This window comes from Periplaneta americana, chromosome 3 (genome assembly GCF_040183065.1).
Source record: "Periplaneta americana isolate PAMFEO1 chromosome 3, P.americana_PAMFEO1_priV1, whole genome shotgun sequence".
In the NCBI taxonomy this organism is placed as follows: Eukaryota; Metazoa; Arthropoda; class Insecta; order Blattodea; family Blattidae; genus Periplaneta; species Periplaneta americana.
Window position 1 is genome coordinate 68,303,172 of NC_091119.1, and position 19,695 is coordinate 68,322,866.

At 35.2% G+C, this 19,695-nt stretch overlaps 1 protein-coding gene across 1 annotated transcript in view; it reads right to left on the bottom strand.

Annotated features, from left to right (window-relative positions):
• Positions 1–12,759: 12,759 nt before the first annotated feature.
• Positions 12,760–19,695, bottom strand: part of GMF (Glia maturation factor) — a 79,535-nt gene continuing 72,599 nt past the window's right edge. Inside the window, exon 5 of the mRNA XM_069820689.1 lies at positions 12,760–17,049. Within this exon, the coding sequence (XP_069676790.1) occupies positions 16,910–17,049 (140 nt within the window). The 3' untranslated portion in view covers positions 12,760–16,909. The remainder of the gene's footprint in view (positions 17,050–19,695) is intronic.

Sequence of the window (19,695 nt, forward strand, 5' to 3'; positions counted from 1 at the left end):
TAAAATAATTAAAAAAATATATAGAACACAAAGTGCAATTCATTTTTACAGACGAAATAAACATGTGTTTAATTCTTTAGGGTATATCGATTCCACTATGAAAATTTTAGAATGTAGACTTAAATACCATGCTAGTTTTTAATAAAAATAACTCACCAAAACAAAGAAGCTCAGCAGGCAGGCTATCCCGTTGTACAGAATGTCGTCACTGCCACGTGATGCTGTTTATGGTTTTGTGTCAGTTTAGAGATGAGCAAAATGCCGAATTCTGACATTTTGTTTACACTCCAGCTTTTGGGTAAATAGGTTAAAACCATATATTTTTCGTTCGTTGAGTGCACATTAGAACATTTCTCCTTAAATTGTGCGGTCATTTCTTCGCCATCATTACTTTTATTCCATACATTAAATATTTTGCTAATTAATTTCGTTCACGGCACTGGCTTTCCTTGCCGCGTATGATTTGATGCTCAATAACTTACGTTTAGAAACGGAAGACTGTCCAAAGGGCGTTAATAATTGACTTAAATCGCTTATTGTGGCCTCCTCTTTAATTTCTGGTGGAACACACTATTCTTCACTAAATTTCAACTCAATATCAGTCACTGGCACACATTCTTCTTCGCTGTATTTCCTCACATCAATTTGTTCACTACAGCCCGCGGATGCCATTTTTGATAATTTTTCATACAACACGAACTGCATATTGCATCACCTATCACTAAATTCGGTATTTTTTTCTCGCGTCCATTCAATAACTTTTCTACTACCTGTCCTTCTCGTATGTCCTTGGAGTCCGAAAGGGTTACAACACCATAAATACCAAAAACGACTTTCAGATTTTGGCATTTTCAATCTAATCAAGCACCACCACACTGTTAAAAATTCACAGCTTTAAACAAATGCTTCCAGACGTATACTGCCAGCTCCAGCAGCGCAATCAAGGTCAGGGAGAGACACACGGGTTTGTTTGAGATTACTCACCGAGTTACGTCTCACGACCATCACACATAGCAAGCAATTTTCAATCGTCAGAACAAAAACTAATAATTTTATTAATTTAATTATTCATAGGTTTTTTGAGATTGTCATAAAACTTGGGAGATGGATTAAGAATAAGATTTTCTTCAATATGAATGAAATTCGCATGAATTTAAAATGTTGCATTCTAATATGAAACTATTTCTTTTTTTCAATGAGGCGTTTTATTAGTATCCCTTAATATTATTCGAATTTGTCTTTAAAGTATTAAAATACGGTTTTTCAAGTTTACAATGGCGTCTCTTTAATTTCGATGGCGCTTCATACGGGGTGTCTACAATATTTCAAATTATGGATAACATGTAACTGCCACCCATATGACTATGACTAAAATATTAATGATATAGGTCATAGTTGGCAGATTAATTTATTTTTATAACATTATTATACTGAAAGCCCAAAAAAATTCATGACATCACTGGCACATTCTTAAAATTTTCTAAGGAATGACCCCAGAGGAACAGTCAGTACATCTCACTTGACAATATGTCAGAGGAAGGACAATTGAATGAATATATAGTCTAATTAGTGCAATACATTATTAGTCAGCGATGTATGCAATTGAGGGGGAACTGGCCACCCTACTCCATTATCTCTTGGCTCTCCTCACGAGTGATGCCTTATTGGTATCACGAGATTCAATCTTGTATTCGGACAGTTGACTAAACAACATATTAACATTGTTGTAGACATAAAACTCAGAAGGTTAGAGTGGCTGGGACACGTAGCCAGGATGGAGAACAATCGCACACCCAAAGCTCTACTAGATGCATTGCCAGTAGGAAGAAGGAAAGTCGGACGACCTAAATTGAGATGGCTGGATGATGTTCAGGCTGACCTAACAAAAGTTGGAATTAGAAGATGGAGAACACGAGCATTAGACAGGAGTGATTGGTCGGATGTTCTGAGGGAGGCTAAGGCTAAACTACAAGGGCCGTAATGCCGATGATGATGATGACTAAACAACAATAAATTCTTACCTTGTGGTAATCAGTGAGCTCTATAGTAAACTGGAGACATCATGGCAATGCTCTTTCCTATTTGAAAGCGTGACTGTAGATGCCATGTTGGAGAGGGTATTGCTCTCTTTCTAACTAATGTGTTTCAATCAGTCTTTCGTGAGGTTTATGATGCAATAAAAATACTGATATTGTGTATGACAACATTCATTGCAAGAGAGACAAGGACAACACTATGTTAGAAAGAGATAGCAATACGCTCAGGCATTCAGCACTTCAGCGTCATGCTTTTAAAGCATTGAGTTGTGTCTCCAGTTTAGTATAGAGCTCACTGGTGAAGATTTGAACCTGCGACAGTACCCCTTGATGTAGACAAATTTCAAAGTATTCAGACATATAAATTTAGAAATTTTCAAACCGAAAAAAAACTACTGCTGCAAGTGCACTTATGTTTAAAAAATGAGAATTTGAATGAGGAAGACTACCTTGAACATCAGAAGACAAAAATGGAAGCCCAATTAGGAAAAAAAAAAAAAAGAGTTGATTTCAAACAACAATGATGAAGGAACTGTGTGGTGATATCTTACTTCAAACTGGACAACGAAGATGTTATTTGGTATGTTTAACAGAGTAATAATAGGCTAAGGATTTTGCAACTATTACTAGGAAACTGAACAAGAATGAACTGGAAAAGAAGGATAAGCATCCTGAAAGAATTATCATCTTGAGCAACAGCTATTATCAGAACAGAAATGAGAAACTGCTCATTACTGTGCTCAAATTGGCAGCTGAAGAAAACATAACAATTGAACAGAAATATTTAGAAGTTGGCCACACTCAAATGGAGGTTGACTCCATACACAGCACCATCGAGAGAAAACTATGGAACAATAAGGGAATTTACATTCCTGCAGATTAAGTCTTGCAAATTATAAAACCTGCAAGGACAAACACATGCTCATACAATGTTATAGACTTCTACCAATGTGAACCCAAGTACTCCATTGTCAGGTCTGGAATGAAAATAAGACCCAAGTGTGGCAGATTTAGTTGCCTTAGATATACAGCCCATGAAATTAATTATAAATTAAACTTCTCATCTGCCTCGATTCTTCTAGCAAATCGCTCAAAACGAAGCAAACAACCTGCTGAAATGGAAAAGCCTTTCTATTTTGGACAATGCCCAATTGAGGAATTTAAGTACAAACACTTGTAGAAATTGAAGGTGCTAAAGGCTGGTCCACAATAAACTAGGAACGGAAATGACAACAAGAACGGAAATATTGTTAAAATAAATGTACCGTATTTGCCCGAGTATACATGTATAGGCTGCACCCAAATTGGAGGCAATACTTTTGGAGAAAAATTAATTTCTAAGAAGCAAGACGAAGTGAAGCATGTGGTATTTGAAAATACGGTATGGCAACATTATAAATTCCTCAGCTCACAGTAGCTGCTTAGCAGTACAGCACATAACAAAGAGATGGTGGGTTAGTAATTGTTCCTTGGCTGCATAACAGTACTAAGCGTAAAAAAGGGGCTGGAGGGTTAGTCACTGCTCCTTGTTCATTACGGTGGGAGTTCAGTGTGTGAAACCATGAGTCTAGTGAGAACAGGCTACTCGTCAAAATAAGTTGCAAGTAGTGCGATGTGCACGAAAAAATGGAAACAGCAGCAGGGAGGAAGTCTGATATCGACGAAAAAATGTGTGATGATGGATGAAAGCAGAGGATGCACTTGAATTTTTGTGAATACACAGATGTAGACAGCTAAAGTACGTGTTTTTATATATAATAAGATACCTACGTTACTGTATTTTATAAGAAATTTGTTCTACTTTAGAATGTCTTGAATAAAACCGCACCCACATCTTTTATTTACATTTTGGGTAAAAAAATGCGGCCTATACACGGACAAATACGGTATTTAAATGCGAGCATTCACAAATAATAAGCTTGCCGAAGCCTGGGAACAGAAACGTGAAGGTTGGCCAAGTTTTAACTTTGCTATTCTCGTTTTTGATTACGATCTACTAGATTCTTTCTGTTGCCATCAAAAACATATTTGGTCATCGTATATTTTGTAGCAAGAAGGCCGTGACATAATTTCTTCTTCATTCATTGCTTGTAACTAAGCCATAAATTCAGTAGAATCACTTCCAATATGTGCTACATGTATATGTGACCAGACTGCAACTTCAATTGAATTCTTAAATATTCCGTGTCATAAATTTTGAAGTTGGCTGGCTTGTAATCATGAGAGAAGGCCATTGGACAATGGTCGCGTTCTGCCAGGACAGTGCTAACTTGGCTATTAATTTTTGGCGAGTTGCGGCAGTTGTAAGGAGCTGAACTATCTGCAGGGTCTGGTTTAGGCAGGAGCCTATGGTGCCTCTCCTCAAGGCTTCATGATTCTGGGGGCCTCAAAATCCCAGAAACATGTCCCCCCCCTCCCCCGTGAACTATGCAAACCAAATAGACAACAACTCTGCCAACTGAAAATCAGAATTGAGGAACTAAGTAATTATGCAATAAATGCTTATGTTTGAAAACACATAAAAAATCATTTTACTGTTTTATGTTTAGAGTAATAAGTTCAGTCCAGAGTTTAATGTGTTCAATTTGTAAAAGTTGGCTACCATGTACAATTGTGCAGTTTATTCAAATTATTGTAATAGTAAGTCTGTTTAAATAATTAATAATGAATTCAGCAGTCAAACTCAACAACACTATCAGTTCTCATTGCATTGAATGTTAAACCAAGTTCCTAGTGCTTGTATTCCTTGCAGCTTATTTAATTTTTGTTGGTATAGGACAATTATCGGTGTGTAGTGGTAGTGTTAAGTTGTTTTTATAGGAATGTCCATAATTAAAAATTGAATTCCCAAGCAAATTTGGGTTCGTAGTCAATAAAAGAAAATGGAAAGCTGCTATTGAAATTCAACAGGAAAAACAATACTGATCATTGAGCAAATATATTCGTTGATATGTTATTAACAGTACCTCCTTCACTTACAGAGACCTCCAATTTCAAAAAGTTAAGAACGTTTTAACACAGATTAATGAAGATTTTGGCATACAGAAACAACAATCCAACACAGATATTTATTGTGGAGAGCCAAGGTACTTTTTTGTATAAGCTTAAGCCAGAATTCAGGAAAAAATAGAACATTGCTTTCAAACTCCTGAATTACTGCACTAGAGGAAACAAGGGATAGCCTAGTACCGGCACTACAACCAATGCAATCAGCTCTGACCCGGTCTTGTGGCCACACGTAATCACTGATACCTCATGGAACCACTTTATTTTTAATGCTTCTCCTCAAAATAGAGAATTAATAAAAACCTTTGTGAAATAAATACATGATGAAAGGAGATAGATGACAGAATTTAAATGAAATAAGATAGACCTAGTTAACATTATATGAAAAGAAGGGCCTCAAAGAAAATTAAACTCTGGGTCTCTGAAATTGTAAATCAGACCCTGACTATCTGATTCCAAAATGTCCAATGTGTTTAGAAACAATCACATCCTTGTTCCTTCGCTGAGTGAGCAATGGAAGAGGAGCAAAAAAGAAATTTTCTACAAAAAATGACGACCACTGTTACAGAGAAGCCAAAGGCTGTCAGTTAGCAAGGCATTCAATGTTTTTACTGCCTTAGTGCTGTTCCTGTTGAACGCAACCAATTACACACAAATGACATCTGAATGTGTAATATCGACTTTACATGCTGTTCTTGACATACATAACAATATGCATACCAGTTTCCATTCACATCCTCCATTTTGCGTTCCTGTTCTCGTTCTAGGTTTATTGTGAACCAGCCTTAATATCTTCTGACTACTGGTTTTTTTTTTAGTAGTTTATTTTATGATGCTTTATCAACATCTTAGATTATTTAGCGTCCGAATGAGATGGTGATAATGCTGGTGAAATGAGTCCAAGGTCCAGCACTGATAGTTACCCCAGTGGCGTATACTGGTTAAAGGGTTCGGGCTACCGCTGACCCTATTATTACACAAAATATATCTAACAATTACTTTAATTTTAATTACTATGGTAAAACTAATAATACAAAATTATTACATTATGTCATATTATAAACTTTTTCTTTTGTAATTTCCTTGGGCTACCGCCGGTAGCCCGCAAAATATGCCCCTGAGTTACCCAGCATTTGCTCATATTGGGTTGAGGAAAAACTCCGGAAAAAACCTCAACCAGGTAACTTGCCCCAACAGGAATCGAACCCAGGCCACCTGGTTTCGTGGCCAGACGCGCTAACCATGACTTTATAGGAATCAAAAACACAAATAACAACATTGTGTGCTTTGTGTATTTTCTATGGTATTATTTATATTTTTGTACCCCACAAGTTTATGTGCAAGCACTTTCAAGGTTTTCCTTTCCTTCTTGAATTCGAAATAAGAAAACTAAGAACAATAAAACTGTATATCAATTAGTCTATTGCACTTCATCATTAGAATGTCGTATGTTGGCAAAATTTGCCACTCTTAATATGAAATAAGTTGTAAGTCAAAATTTACATAAGAAATTTTTTTTTAATGTATTTTAATATAAATAAAATTCAGGATACCTACAAAGTATTTTGCTAAAGTAAACAAATATATAAGCTCCACAAAGAAAAAAATTCGCATTTTTGCTTTCCTGAAAAGTAGCAAATTTTACATATGACATATTGTAGTATCGCTGTTCCAGAAGAACAATAATGCAACTGCAAAAGTAGGATAAATATTAAAAACATCGCTATCTAATACTGTTCAAAAGTAACCAAAAATTATATTATTTTGATTTCAATTGTCATAATATTTTTTAAATATTTATTATTTATTTATACATGTATTTATATCTAAATAAGATTCTAGTTTTTGCTTCTCCTGAAAAACATTCTACAGTGAGGTTAGTTGGGGACGCTTTTTGTCCTGAGCCAGTCCGGCTGTCAATGTGTTGGTTACCGCAAGGAACACGTGCGTGCATCTCTGGCACTTTTAGGCCTACAATTCTACTGTTACAATGCTTAAAAGTTACGATACTTACCAAGCTCACATTCGTTGCTCAGGATGTCTTCCATTTACTGCAACACACATTTGACAACTTTTTATAAGATTTGCAGTCACTCTCGCAAGTTTTTCAATTTTTCACCAATCTCGTCTAATTTCTCTTCCGACAGAACACGCATTCCCTTTTTGGTTTTCATCGTTTACCGAACCTGTCCGAATGAACTTCTTATAAAGTCTTATTGTACTGGCAGCTGGAACAGGTCTCTCCGGAAACTCTTCCCGAAATTTGCGTCTTGTCGCCGCATAAGATTTTCGTTTCCATATGTATGTATTGTATGGATAAGTACGTTCACGTTATGAATAAGTCATTACAACAGTAGCCTACACAGGTACTTCAAACTTTTAAGATTACAACTTTCACCATCTCACAACACAACTAAAGCGAAACTTCAATCACTCACTGCTTGCGTGCGCTGAGAATGTGGACGCACTATTCCTGGTGATTATGCCATCTCTTGGCGGGGAATGGCTCCTGCAAAACCCGAGCATCCCCAACTAACTTCACTGTATGTTGCACTTACGTCGTTGTTCCTCTGGAACAGCAATATGTCAATGTGTTGTATAACTACTTTCATACAAAAGGCTTTGTAACAGCCGAAATTCGAGGCACTAGAATCACAAGGTAAGTGTTTTTCTTGAACCACTACTACTTTCGGTAATATAAGATTTACTTAAATGTCCCCCTAATTTTAAGAAAATTACCAGATAATGTTAGTGGATACATTCCACGATGACACGTGAATCGTGAAGTTCAAAATGTGTCCTAAGCACAGGTAACAAAATGATGTGTTTTTGCATACTGGCACAATATACCATATAATAAGATTTCTTCATGTGCAACTTTCCAGCATAAATATATGTTACAGTAAATTTTTACAATGGATGAGGACAAACAATTTTAATGGTATAAATAAAAAAAGAACAAACTGAGTGAAACATCTCACTTGAGAATAGCGGTTGTATTGTGTTGTGATGTCACACAAAGAACATTACGTTTTCGAGCAATGTGATTGAACTGAATTTAATGGAGGGGGCACTATGGCCCAGCACTGCGACCTTGTTCAGACGCATTCCCAAATTCACACCGGCCGGCCACACTAAGGTTCTTTGGTCCAGGTTTCGAGCAGGCATCCCCACTCGTCCCTAGATCAATCCCCTCCATGCGTCACCAGCGGCGTTCGGGGAATGCTACGGAATGATAATGAAATGGAGAAATGATGACAGAATGATGTAAATGTCTAATTTGGAGAAAAACGAGAGAACCCAGGCAAAAACCCCAACTGCGACCTTGTCCACCACAAGTGTCACTATGGATTTTTTCAATGAAAAAATCCCAGACCTGACCGGGAATCGAACCCGAGCAGCCTGCGTGACAGTCAGCCACGCAGACGTCGAACAATGTAATAGTTTTGACATTTTGTCGTATTTTATTTGCATTTGAATGAAGAAATGAAAAACTTTAAATTATCGAAGTCATATTGTAACATATCACACTATATATCCCACTAAAAGACCCAACTTTCTATGGAAAATAAAATCAATGCATATTCCCCATTAAAATAATGGACTAGGTATTCCTGGATGATGACAATGGCAATGACAGTGGGTTGTGGTGGTGGTGGTGGTGGTGGTGGTGGTGGTGGTGGTGGTGGTGGTGGTGGTGGTGGTGGTGGTGGTGGTGGTGAAGAGAAGGAAGAAGTAAAACTGAACCAGTCCTACATTTAATACTAGAGAACACCATGAGATAAAAGGAATTGTTGATGAACAACACAGACTCATCACTGAAAAATATTCCATTTTAAGACCACATTTACAAATTAGAGAGCTAGGTGGAGGCCATAAGCACAAATATTGACATTATTCCAGAACTCTTACTCATAGTTCCTGTTACAAATTATTCATTGAGACTTACATCTAAGAGCAATGTCAATACATAAGAGACAGGACAGTGTATTTCTACAGTTCTAAACATTACAAAATAAAATTATTCTAACCTCTACATATTGAATTCCAATGTACAAAAACAATATTCTATAATTTTAGTATAAACATGCATGTTCGTTTATTTTATTTCTTAACAGTAAAAAAATAAGTCAAAACGACTAACTGCAAGTTTCCACTGAAGATAGTAATGCAAATAATATGGATTTATACGAAAATAATTCATATCACAATCATTATAAACACAAAAAGCCATGAAAAGCTTTCTAAATTTCATATCTGCATCAAAACAATGTATGTACTTATAAAACTATCCCATCTCTACTATCTATATTTCAGATCTCTCTTGAGTTTCAGATATGTCACAAAATGTATATTAAAGTCTAATGTTATGTAACTCTATTTATATATATTTATTACCTATTATCAGTGTTTCTCAACCTTTGTGAGACCACAGACACCTGACAAATTACAGCCAATTCTGCAGACTATATTCCCAAAATTAATTTATGCAAATTATAACATACAGTCGTCATTTTTCCTATATAATATGACGTTGGGGTGGAGGGAATCTTCATAAGTTGGGATCCACCCAATGTGCATATAGCGTAGTAACAATTTCAGAATCCCAAATGGCTCATCATACTTGAAATAAACCCATAATGATCATGTAGAGCTTTTGATGGACAAATGTGTTGAGCCAAGTATCATTGAGGTATTCCAGTTTCCCTTGCCACAATTTCATTTTCTTTTCAACACTATTATCGTTACATATTTAGAGAAAATTAAAACAGGCACAGTTAACATGTAATGTGTAACGTTCATGTAGGAAGAGGGACACGAGAGAGAGGTAGGCTTAGGGTGAGAAACACTGTTTAGAAATATCAAAACCATTATTGTACAATTTGTTGATTGTAGAGAAAAGTGGCCTAGAAATTAGTGACATTCATACAAATGCCATACACGTACTTTCTTTGGTAAATTCATGTTTACCCTGTTTAGAAGTAGAGATTTAAAGAACAGAAAAGCATAGTTTTAATGTCACTTAGCTATTTTACACTTGATTCTGATCATATGTGGACTGCACATCAGAAAATGTCCATGCAAATTGAAAATATATTGATATAAATGTTATGCATAACTACTGTATATTTCTCAATGCACAATTTTGATATTTAAAGAGTGGTCTGTTATTGATATAAGACTTCCACAAATATTCCATGAAATCAGTGAACAATGACATAAAAAACAAATATCAAGAAAATAAACAGACAATCAAGTATCACACAAATAGTTAACCTAACTTGAACATGTTAAATGAGAGGAGTCCGATGCTTCAGGGATCTGCAAGCTATGGCTCGCAAGGCCACAGGCCACAAACAAGTACACTGAACATGTTAAATTGGTAAGATGAATAAACAATAGGAACTTTTTAAAATCTATTCACGTGAAAATGGTTCACATGAACAATAATATTCAGATTAAAATTGGAACAAAATTCTCTTAGATGAAATAAATTTTAAATAGCTACTCTTAGTACAGTATGATTATTTAGTCCTGACAGTGTTGACAATGTGCACCTGGGTAGTCCATAAAGTTATGCCAAGGGGTGTTCGGGTTAGTCAGTCACTTGCATTCAGAGCGATCGGATGTTACACGTGCTATAGAGCAGTGTGTTTCCAGTACAGTTAAGCTGTACTGCATTTCTTTACTGACCGCTCGCTTCTATCTCTACTCTGGGCTCTCCCCACTACTCTTATTACTTCCCCTCTTTCACATCGCCGAGCTGTCAGGACTAAATAATCGGTCTGTACATGCTAATACAGTTTATGCAGAAAAAAACTGGAAGTGTTACAAATGCAATAAATGTAGTGTAATACGTTCGAAGAAAAGAACTGAGCAAATTTTTTTAATGTATGGTTACATTCGCAATTTGGTCTAATGTTAATAAAAAGTTTATTACACGTGTTAAACAGTCTAATGTTGAGATAATCACATAACACCCTAATACTAAACAATAAGAGAAATCCTTACAGCAAGGCCAAATGCGAAATATTACTTATCAGGATGTAATGCAACATTATAAAAGGTCATTAAAATAATTTAAAAAATAATGGGATATAAATAATCATTACTAATTATTAATAGAACACTCATTCACTTCCAAAGCCATTCAGAACGACTGCAATTAAAAATTTTGTTTATTTTTAAAAAAGGAACAAGCGGCATTATTTTAACAGGGTTGCCAACCCACTGATTTTTTGTAGGCCTAAATTTACCGAAATATTATGCTCTCACATCTAACTGCAGTAATTTCTACCACTTCATTTTTTAATTGTTCTCATTTCAGTCTTTCTTAAAAAAGTATATAAAACTGAATGAATATTTAATGTAATTCGTATTAAATGGATGAAATGAGATTACAAAATTGCATACACAATTTTTATTATTTCATTATTTAGTTTTCTCAAAACTTCAAAACTCTCTATTTTTAATATGACAACAGTGTCAAGAAAGAAGAAAATAGACTCTATTTTTGTCACACATTCACTCTCAGTCGAGTAAAAATATATACTTTAAGCTGAAATTAAATTTATGTATAGCCTTAGACATAAAAATGACCGCTCTCCTGTAGCATGAATTTGTCTAAGTCCACTTCGGGCAGCGCCTGGTTTACACGACTAAGGAAAGGATGTTTATTTTGCATCTAATTTCCTCTTTGAATATATCTTCGTTATAGATTATTCACAACACTTGACGTATAAATAGATAGAAAAGCAATAAACAAATAAAACAAAGAAAAAACAGAGTGGAGCCCTGCATAAGAAATTCCTTCACGTGTGAACCTTAGTTCTCATACAATAAACAAAAATCTTCCAAAGGGAACTTGGCATATGGCAATACGTCATTTTTTTAATCTAAAACTGTACATATATTTTTTTAACAATGGGTAACACTAGAACCTACTAGGTATTATGGTTTCCTTACATCAACTGCAAACACGTACTGTATCCTTTATAAAGTTGACCCATTTTCCTCTCTATCTATCGAAATATTTATTCCAAAAGTGTAGATTTCTGTCTCAAGAGGCTGGCAACCCTGATTTTTAAATACGACTGGAATTACAAAATTAATACACCCTTATATAATAGTCTACAACAACTATGTTTCGACACAAGTTCTCTATCATTCATGGAGTAATGAATAATATAGTCTAAACTTGTTTTCATTTGTTACAATAACAAAAATACACTAAAGGCATGCTCATTATTACGATCAAAAATCAGAAAATCCTAATTTTAAAGTATAATTTACTACTTTACCCACAGAAAGTAAAGAATAACTCACTTATATTTTGTAAGGATTTCACTGTGAGAAATGGACTAAATAGATTAATCACAAATTAAGTCACATTACAAACAAAGTATCATATTACAATATAGTGAAAAATAGGACACTGTAAGCCCATAACATATTAACATGTCTTTCAAGGACACCAGGTTGCAGAGAAACCTGATTCAGTCTCATGACTGGTTGCTTACATAGACAAAAGATAATTATTGGGTTTATGCACAAGTTCGTAGCATTTTCGTTCATCATCACAATGCTGCATTGTTAAGAGATTGTTTATAGTTTGTAATTTTTTATTTGGAAGGTTATGTTTGTAAATACGCCTTAAATTTTGATTTGAAAAAATGTTGTGCTATTTGTGGGCTAAAGGAGATGGAGTGGTAAGTGGAAAAAAAAAAAAAAAGAACACTTCCGAAATATTCTTCTATTTGAGTTTAATAGAGCAGCAAAGGCAGCAGAGACTGCTCGAAACACATGTACTGTGTATGGGGAGAATGCCATCGGAGAAAGCCAAGCAAGAAAACGTTCTGCCATTGCAACACACAACATTCTGCACAAAAGTTATTGTCCATCCACAGGAGAAGATGTTATGTGTCTGTTGGGATAAAGAAGGTGTCATGTTCTACAAATTGCTTCTCAGGAATGTAACATTTCCAACGCTCAGACACCTTGCAGCCGCAATTGAAGAGAAACGACCGGGAAGACTGCGTCAAGTGCTGCTGCAACACATCAATGCATGCCTGCACTCCAGGAACGTGACGAAAGCAGCTATCCAGAAGCTTGCTTGGGAGTTGCTCCCACAACCCCCATATTCTCCCAATCTTGCTCCCTCAGATTTCCACCTTTTTCTTTCTCTATCCGACAATCTTCAAGGGACCTCCTTTGATAACGAAGATGCCTTACAAACTTGGCTTGCTCCAAACCAGCAGATTTCTCCAGATGAGGAATCGAAAAATTACTCCAGTTTTGGCAGAATCATAGATAATGTAGGAGAATAATATATTACTGATTCATTTCTGTCTTCTATTTATTTCAAATAACTTTTGTCACAGCGAAAAAAGTGCTACGAACTTTAACATCAACCCAATAAAACTGGCAACAATCATCTGCCCTTACTGCTAGTAAGCTACCTATCACTGGTGCAGTTTAGAAGGCTGTACAGCAACAGTCCTCGTGATAGACTCTTTACATTCAACCATTTGAATTCGAACTCATTATCTTTCAAACCTGCCCATTTGTTTCTATGTGATCTTATCAAATGCTTTCACACTTATACTAAGAAAATGAGACTTACAACATGAAACTGAATCGCAACATAACTCAGTAATTTAAGCAGGAACAGACTTTTTCTTTTAATATTTCAGATATACAACATCTAAATCATTAAGTTTTCCTGTGTTGTATGACAAACAGAAGTTTCTCTTTATATTATTACATTATGTATATACATAGATGGTTAGAATTTTAAATGAAAAGGCTTTTACAATAGCCCACAATCAAGGGAATATGTTTATCTTTGTTATATTTACAACTTTTAGAAATAATTCACTGTGAAAAGTATTTCCATATGGCACTTAGCTTTTGAACATATTCGGTGGTAAAATATTACCTATCATATTAATAATTTTAAAAATAATTTATGGACACAGATTGCTGTGTACAATATAATAAATAAAAGGGATTAATGAATAATAATATAATAAAAAATATATAATCCGTGGCACTACAGCCCATGAAGGGCCAAAGCCAACCAACAGGCGTTGGCACCACGTCCACATGCCTCAACAGAGGTGAACGATCATCCAACCAGTAAGGGGATAACGTGTAGTCAGCACGATGATCCCCTCAGCCACAAAACCAGAGTTCACTATCTATTATAGCTTCCCAAATTTATCACGATGTTGGGTGGCCACCAGTCCCATATGGGAGTCATGAATATAATACAGGGTTGGGCATGAATAATCGCCCTGCCTCATCTCAAGAATGGTTTCAGTATAAGAGAAAGAACAGTTTCAGACCAGATGAGTGTGAATATCTGACAAGATGAGGTGAGTCGGTTATTCATGCCCAATCCTGTATAATATAAAATAGTCAAAATTATGGAGAGATCAGGAACATGGCTGAAATATGTATATAAAACTCACATAATGTAAATAAAAAAAGATACGTGATTTTATATGAATGACTCGTCTTTAAGCCAATGGCCAGAGTTATATACATATTGTACAATGAATATACCACTGTAATTAAAGAGGAAATAGTTATAAATCTTAAGGGATAATATAATTTAGAATTGATGCATGTTCTAAATGTGTACACACAGCTATCTACTACATACAAGAAATGTATAGTTCTTCTTTGTATCTTTCATAAATTTTAATCTGAAATACGAATATTCGTCCACTAAAAACAATTCAGTTTCTTTCTTGTACAGTCTATCAAAAATTTAAACTTCGAAAACTAGATACGTTTCTATAATACAAAAAACCAAGCACAATGGAACAAATAACGAGTGAATTTCTACCATGGCATATGAAGGCGAAGGAATAGAAGCAACAACACTATCATTCCAAAATGAAAGGGATGGGACGTTCAGAGAGAATTATATTTGTATATGTATATGTATATGTAATACATTATTTATGATAAGAAATCGTATTTCTGTTTAATCAGCAGCTCTAGCTTTATACACACAAATGAGTTTGTCACTTTTCACACTACCATCACTGTCATGAATTTATGTGATATATTAGGAACTTATCATGCCCTGAAACAAATTTCCACATGACCTGAGTTCAAAGAGCAGTATTTTTACGGACTCTAGTATAATGCATTAGAGTTCAAGCTTTTATGACTTGGTTGATAAGATAATTTTGATTTCTTTTAAATGTAGTGAGACATTTCTCTGAGAATCAGTCAGCAGGATTGATAGATATCTCAGACTAGAATAAGGAACAGAAACATATACAAGTAAATATCTATCAACGAAATCATTATTTGTAATGAGTTAAAAAAAGTTGGTTTATATATACAATTTCGGGATCAAATTTAAAATTTTAATTTGTTACTTCCTGACCCATTGCATTCTTCAACAAGTTATTATTACAATGAATGGAATAAATGTTTGTAAGACATAGAAGACAAATTTATTTAAATCGGTAATTCTGTATCAATTAAATTGTACGGGAGTTGCTTATTATCTTTCCACTTCAAGAACATTTGAGGAAACAACCATTTCTACAAATTAATTTGAAACTGCTAAGTTTAAACAAGAACATATTAATGTGGAAAAATTTTGCACTTCATTGCCCATATTCTTCAAAACTGTCGCCTATTTTCTATTAAAATCTGGTTATCATCACTGTTTATAAATTGTAATCTAAAGAATCTTTGATAACGAAATACTCATCTAGGTTAATATACGAGTATGACTCAAATTTCACACTACTTACAGCATCAAAAGTAGGTTATTATATTTTATGAACACGTCAGATCTAGTGCCATTCTGGAAATGGAATTGAAACAGAAAAATGAAAACAATTTCTAGACAAGCTCTATACTGGTTTCAAAAAATGTTGTATAATGTTCAATTAGTTTACCTAAGCTAAAAAAAAAGCCGAAGTTTCACAGGACAATCGGCATTCCCTGAACGAATTATAAGGTACATATGAAATTATATCTTAAATATTTCTTAATGTTTGAACATTTGAGTTGGGTGATACAATTCTCATGGTGGAAACTGTGAGTAGTTCCAAAATTTCAGAGAAATGTCTTGACATATGCTAAAAGCCCCAATTGTTTGCTACCCCTCCTCACTTATTATATCCCTGAACTATTGCAATGCAATAATAATTGCATTAAAACTGCACATACTTAGGTCATGTAGTAATGAATTTAGTCCATTATTTCGAAACTTTTATAAACTTTTTAAGCAGCAGTGGTTTCATTGTGTTACTACTTTCTATAGTGCCATCTTCTGACCATATACAGAAGTAATTTGGAATTTCACGTACTTCACACAAGAGATAAGAATGAGATCATATATTCTATATTCCGCTGAGTTATGTTTTGATATGATTTTATTACTATCGTACTTATCTTGAATTGTTTTGTATAATCCCATAAGAATCACATTCGCTTTTTTAATATTATTTTTTACTAAGATTTGGAATATTAAGAATCTATAAACTTTTACACACGTGATCAGCTGGATCTGTGATTTAGTCAGATTACAGCCTGCAAAAAAAAAAAAAAAATGGTAATATGATGAAAACACTGCAGCTCAAAGTCTTCAAGGAATGTTTACACTAGTTTCATTTCATTTCATTCCATAACACAGTATAAAAATCACTCAAATACATACAATGGTTTTACTATGTAAAATTTAATTATAAGTGTTCTGAGGATTGTTACTTATTCTTATAAAATATCTCAAGAAATGCCTTCGAATGGGATGCACTCAGTGCATATTAACTAGATCATTCCAACTGAACTCTCACTATTTCTAAATCTCTCATCCTTCCTTAACCTTCGGCCATTCATTTACTGAGTTTCTCCTGAAGCCATTGCTCCGTCAGTTCATCCAGCTCTCGAACCTCATACACCCGTGTGAGATCTGCTTCCTTTTGCAATGCCAGCTTTGTCCCAGCATACATAATCTGAAGCTCCATCTGACTATCTGTCAAAATATTAAGAAAAAATTAACAAAGCAACCAAGCACGACAGTGTAGGGCAATGGTCATCAACTGATTTGCACCGTGCGTCTCCCTAGCTCGCTTGCTTGCCCTGAACAACCGAGTGTGTGGTAATGAAGCAGAGGTGCAGTGGCGGTGTGTTTGCTTTTAATGAATAATGAGCAAGACATTGGACATGATTTGAATAAATTAACATTAACTTTATTATTGCATTAAAATATTTAACATATGCAAACAGAATAAGATATTAAATAGCAGCAACACAATTGTTACATATTACTGGCACAATTTCAATTAATACTTAATTTCGGAATATGTAATATATGTCTTTCTCGTGTTAAATTCTATCATACCCGGTTAACATGTTTCGGCATGTTATGGGCCTTCTTCAGAACTGGTTGTTGCTGGTCTTGGCGCCTTTTATTTTGTTTCCTGTGAGAATGTGTTTGTGTAGTGTAATGTGGAGTCAAAGAATATGTGTGTTCTGAAATTGAGTTGTGTGTTGAGAATTTCATCTGGATGTGTTTTTGTGTTTCTGTATATTTCGTATTGTTCTAATGAAATTCTCAACACACAACTCAATTTCAGAACACACACTCTTTGACTCCACATTACACTACACAAACACACCCCCACAAGAAACAAAACAAAAGGTGCCAAGACCAGCAACAACCAGTTCTGAAGAAGGCCCGTTACAGGCCGAAACATGTTAACCAGGTACAATAGAATTTAACACGAGAAAGACATATAATACATATTCCGAAGTGATACAGTGTTAAAAGTTGTGTAATCAAGATGTATAATACTTAATATTCAAATTAATATAAACCTTGTATATATTTTTTAATTAAATACCGATTGCCACTACATACATAAATATGCATTAACTAAACCATGAATATAATGAATGGTACTATTTTAGGTTTGAAAGGAGATAAATAATTGAAATGAGAAACTATAAATGTTTATGAAAGAAAGAGAATAAACATAAATATTGCTACTATTTGTGAAACACGAATAGAAGTTTACTCAACAATGGCAGCTATTTTTCGGGATTTTTTTAATTCTCTTTCACCCACAGACTTCTCAATGTTTGGAAACAATGAGTGGTGCACAGTCTCAGTGCACATTTTAAATTGTGATCTGACAGTTGATTTCTATGTCGAAGTTTGTTAATTTTCATCAAAGAAAAAAACTGTTCGCAAATGTTGTTGTTTTCTAATGCCAGGCATTTGACAATAAAGTCATTTGACCTCTTGCACTCCAATATTTTTCAAAGATATCATGACCAGCCACTGAAGCACAGATTTTGAGGTGCTCCGAATCCATTTCTTGGTTTGAGTTGCACAATGGGCAGTTAGGGGACTAATATATTCCAATTCTATGCAGGTGTTTGGCCAAACAATCATGGCCTGTTGCCAATCTAAATGCAGCTACAGACGATTTTCGTGGTAAATCGGGAATTAACTGTGGATTTTGATGCAGAGTTCCATTTTTTCCCTTGGGATTGAGTTATCAAATTTTGTTTGTTGAAGTCTAAGTATGTAGATTTAATAAATCTCTTCACAGAGTAATACGTAGATTTAGTCACAGGTCTGTAAGTAGCAGTGCTGTTCGCAAATGTATGTTGACCTAAAGAAGCACAAGATTCGAGCAGTATGTCTGTGCAATCGTGGAAATCGGACCTGTGGAAGATTGTTATAAAAGTCACACAAACTTTTCTTGGTTGCAAATTTCTCCTTCAATTTCCGATCACATTGTAGAGCCAAGAGTTCCAACAGCAATTCAGTTGAAACACAATCAATCTCCATGGAATATGGAGTCCCGAATATTTAAAAAACACATTCAAGACTTTCCAAATCATGGAATCTCAGGTTCAAGTCATGAAACCGTCTAGCTGCCACCGTTATTCGTAAGACCTTGATGGGTACTGCTATGCTGCTCGCTCCAGCAATGCACTTGCCCTGGAACTGTGCCCGCGCACCAATACACCGCAGTTGACAACCACTGGCGTAGGGAGTTAAAACACCTGTCTTATATTCGGGGTTTGATTCAAAGACTATCATGACTTGGGTTTTTCGTGGTTTCTAAGTCTCTCCAGATAATGCCAGGATAGTACCTATTACAAAACCCACTTCCTTCTCAGTTCTGTAACCCTTCACTATCACATGGTTTCATAGTATCATCAACCAACCTCCCACTACAAAGATGCCATATGTCTGAAAAATATCGCAACTGGCTGAGTTGGACTCAGAGGCAGCTTTTATTAAGGCGCACATGGGCACGTGCCCTCCCAATGATTTTTATTATCGTATTATGACGATATTATAATACAATTTAATTGCATTATGAAATGATAACTTAAAGAGTTTCACATTTTGATTGCTACTAATGTTTTCAGAATCTGTAGTAGTCTACGAAACCCAAGTTTTCTGAGCAGGTAATAAAATGGGCTCTCTCTTCTCGTGCCCAGCAATGGACGAGGAAGGGATGGGGGTGTGAGTTGTAGGAAGGCAGAGCTCTTTGCCTCAGACCGTGTGTCTTTGGGCACTGTATTTTCCGTGCCCACCAAGTCTCTTTAGTTTAGGAACACTCCAATTAGCTGCGTGCCATTTTTAGGGGTGTTGATA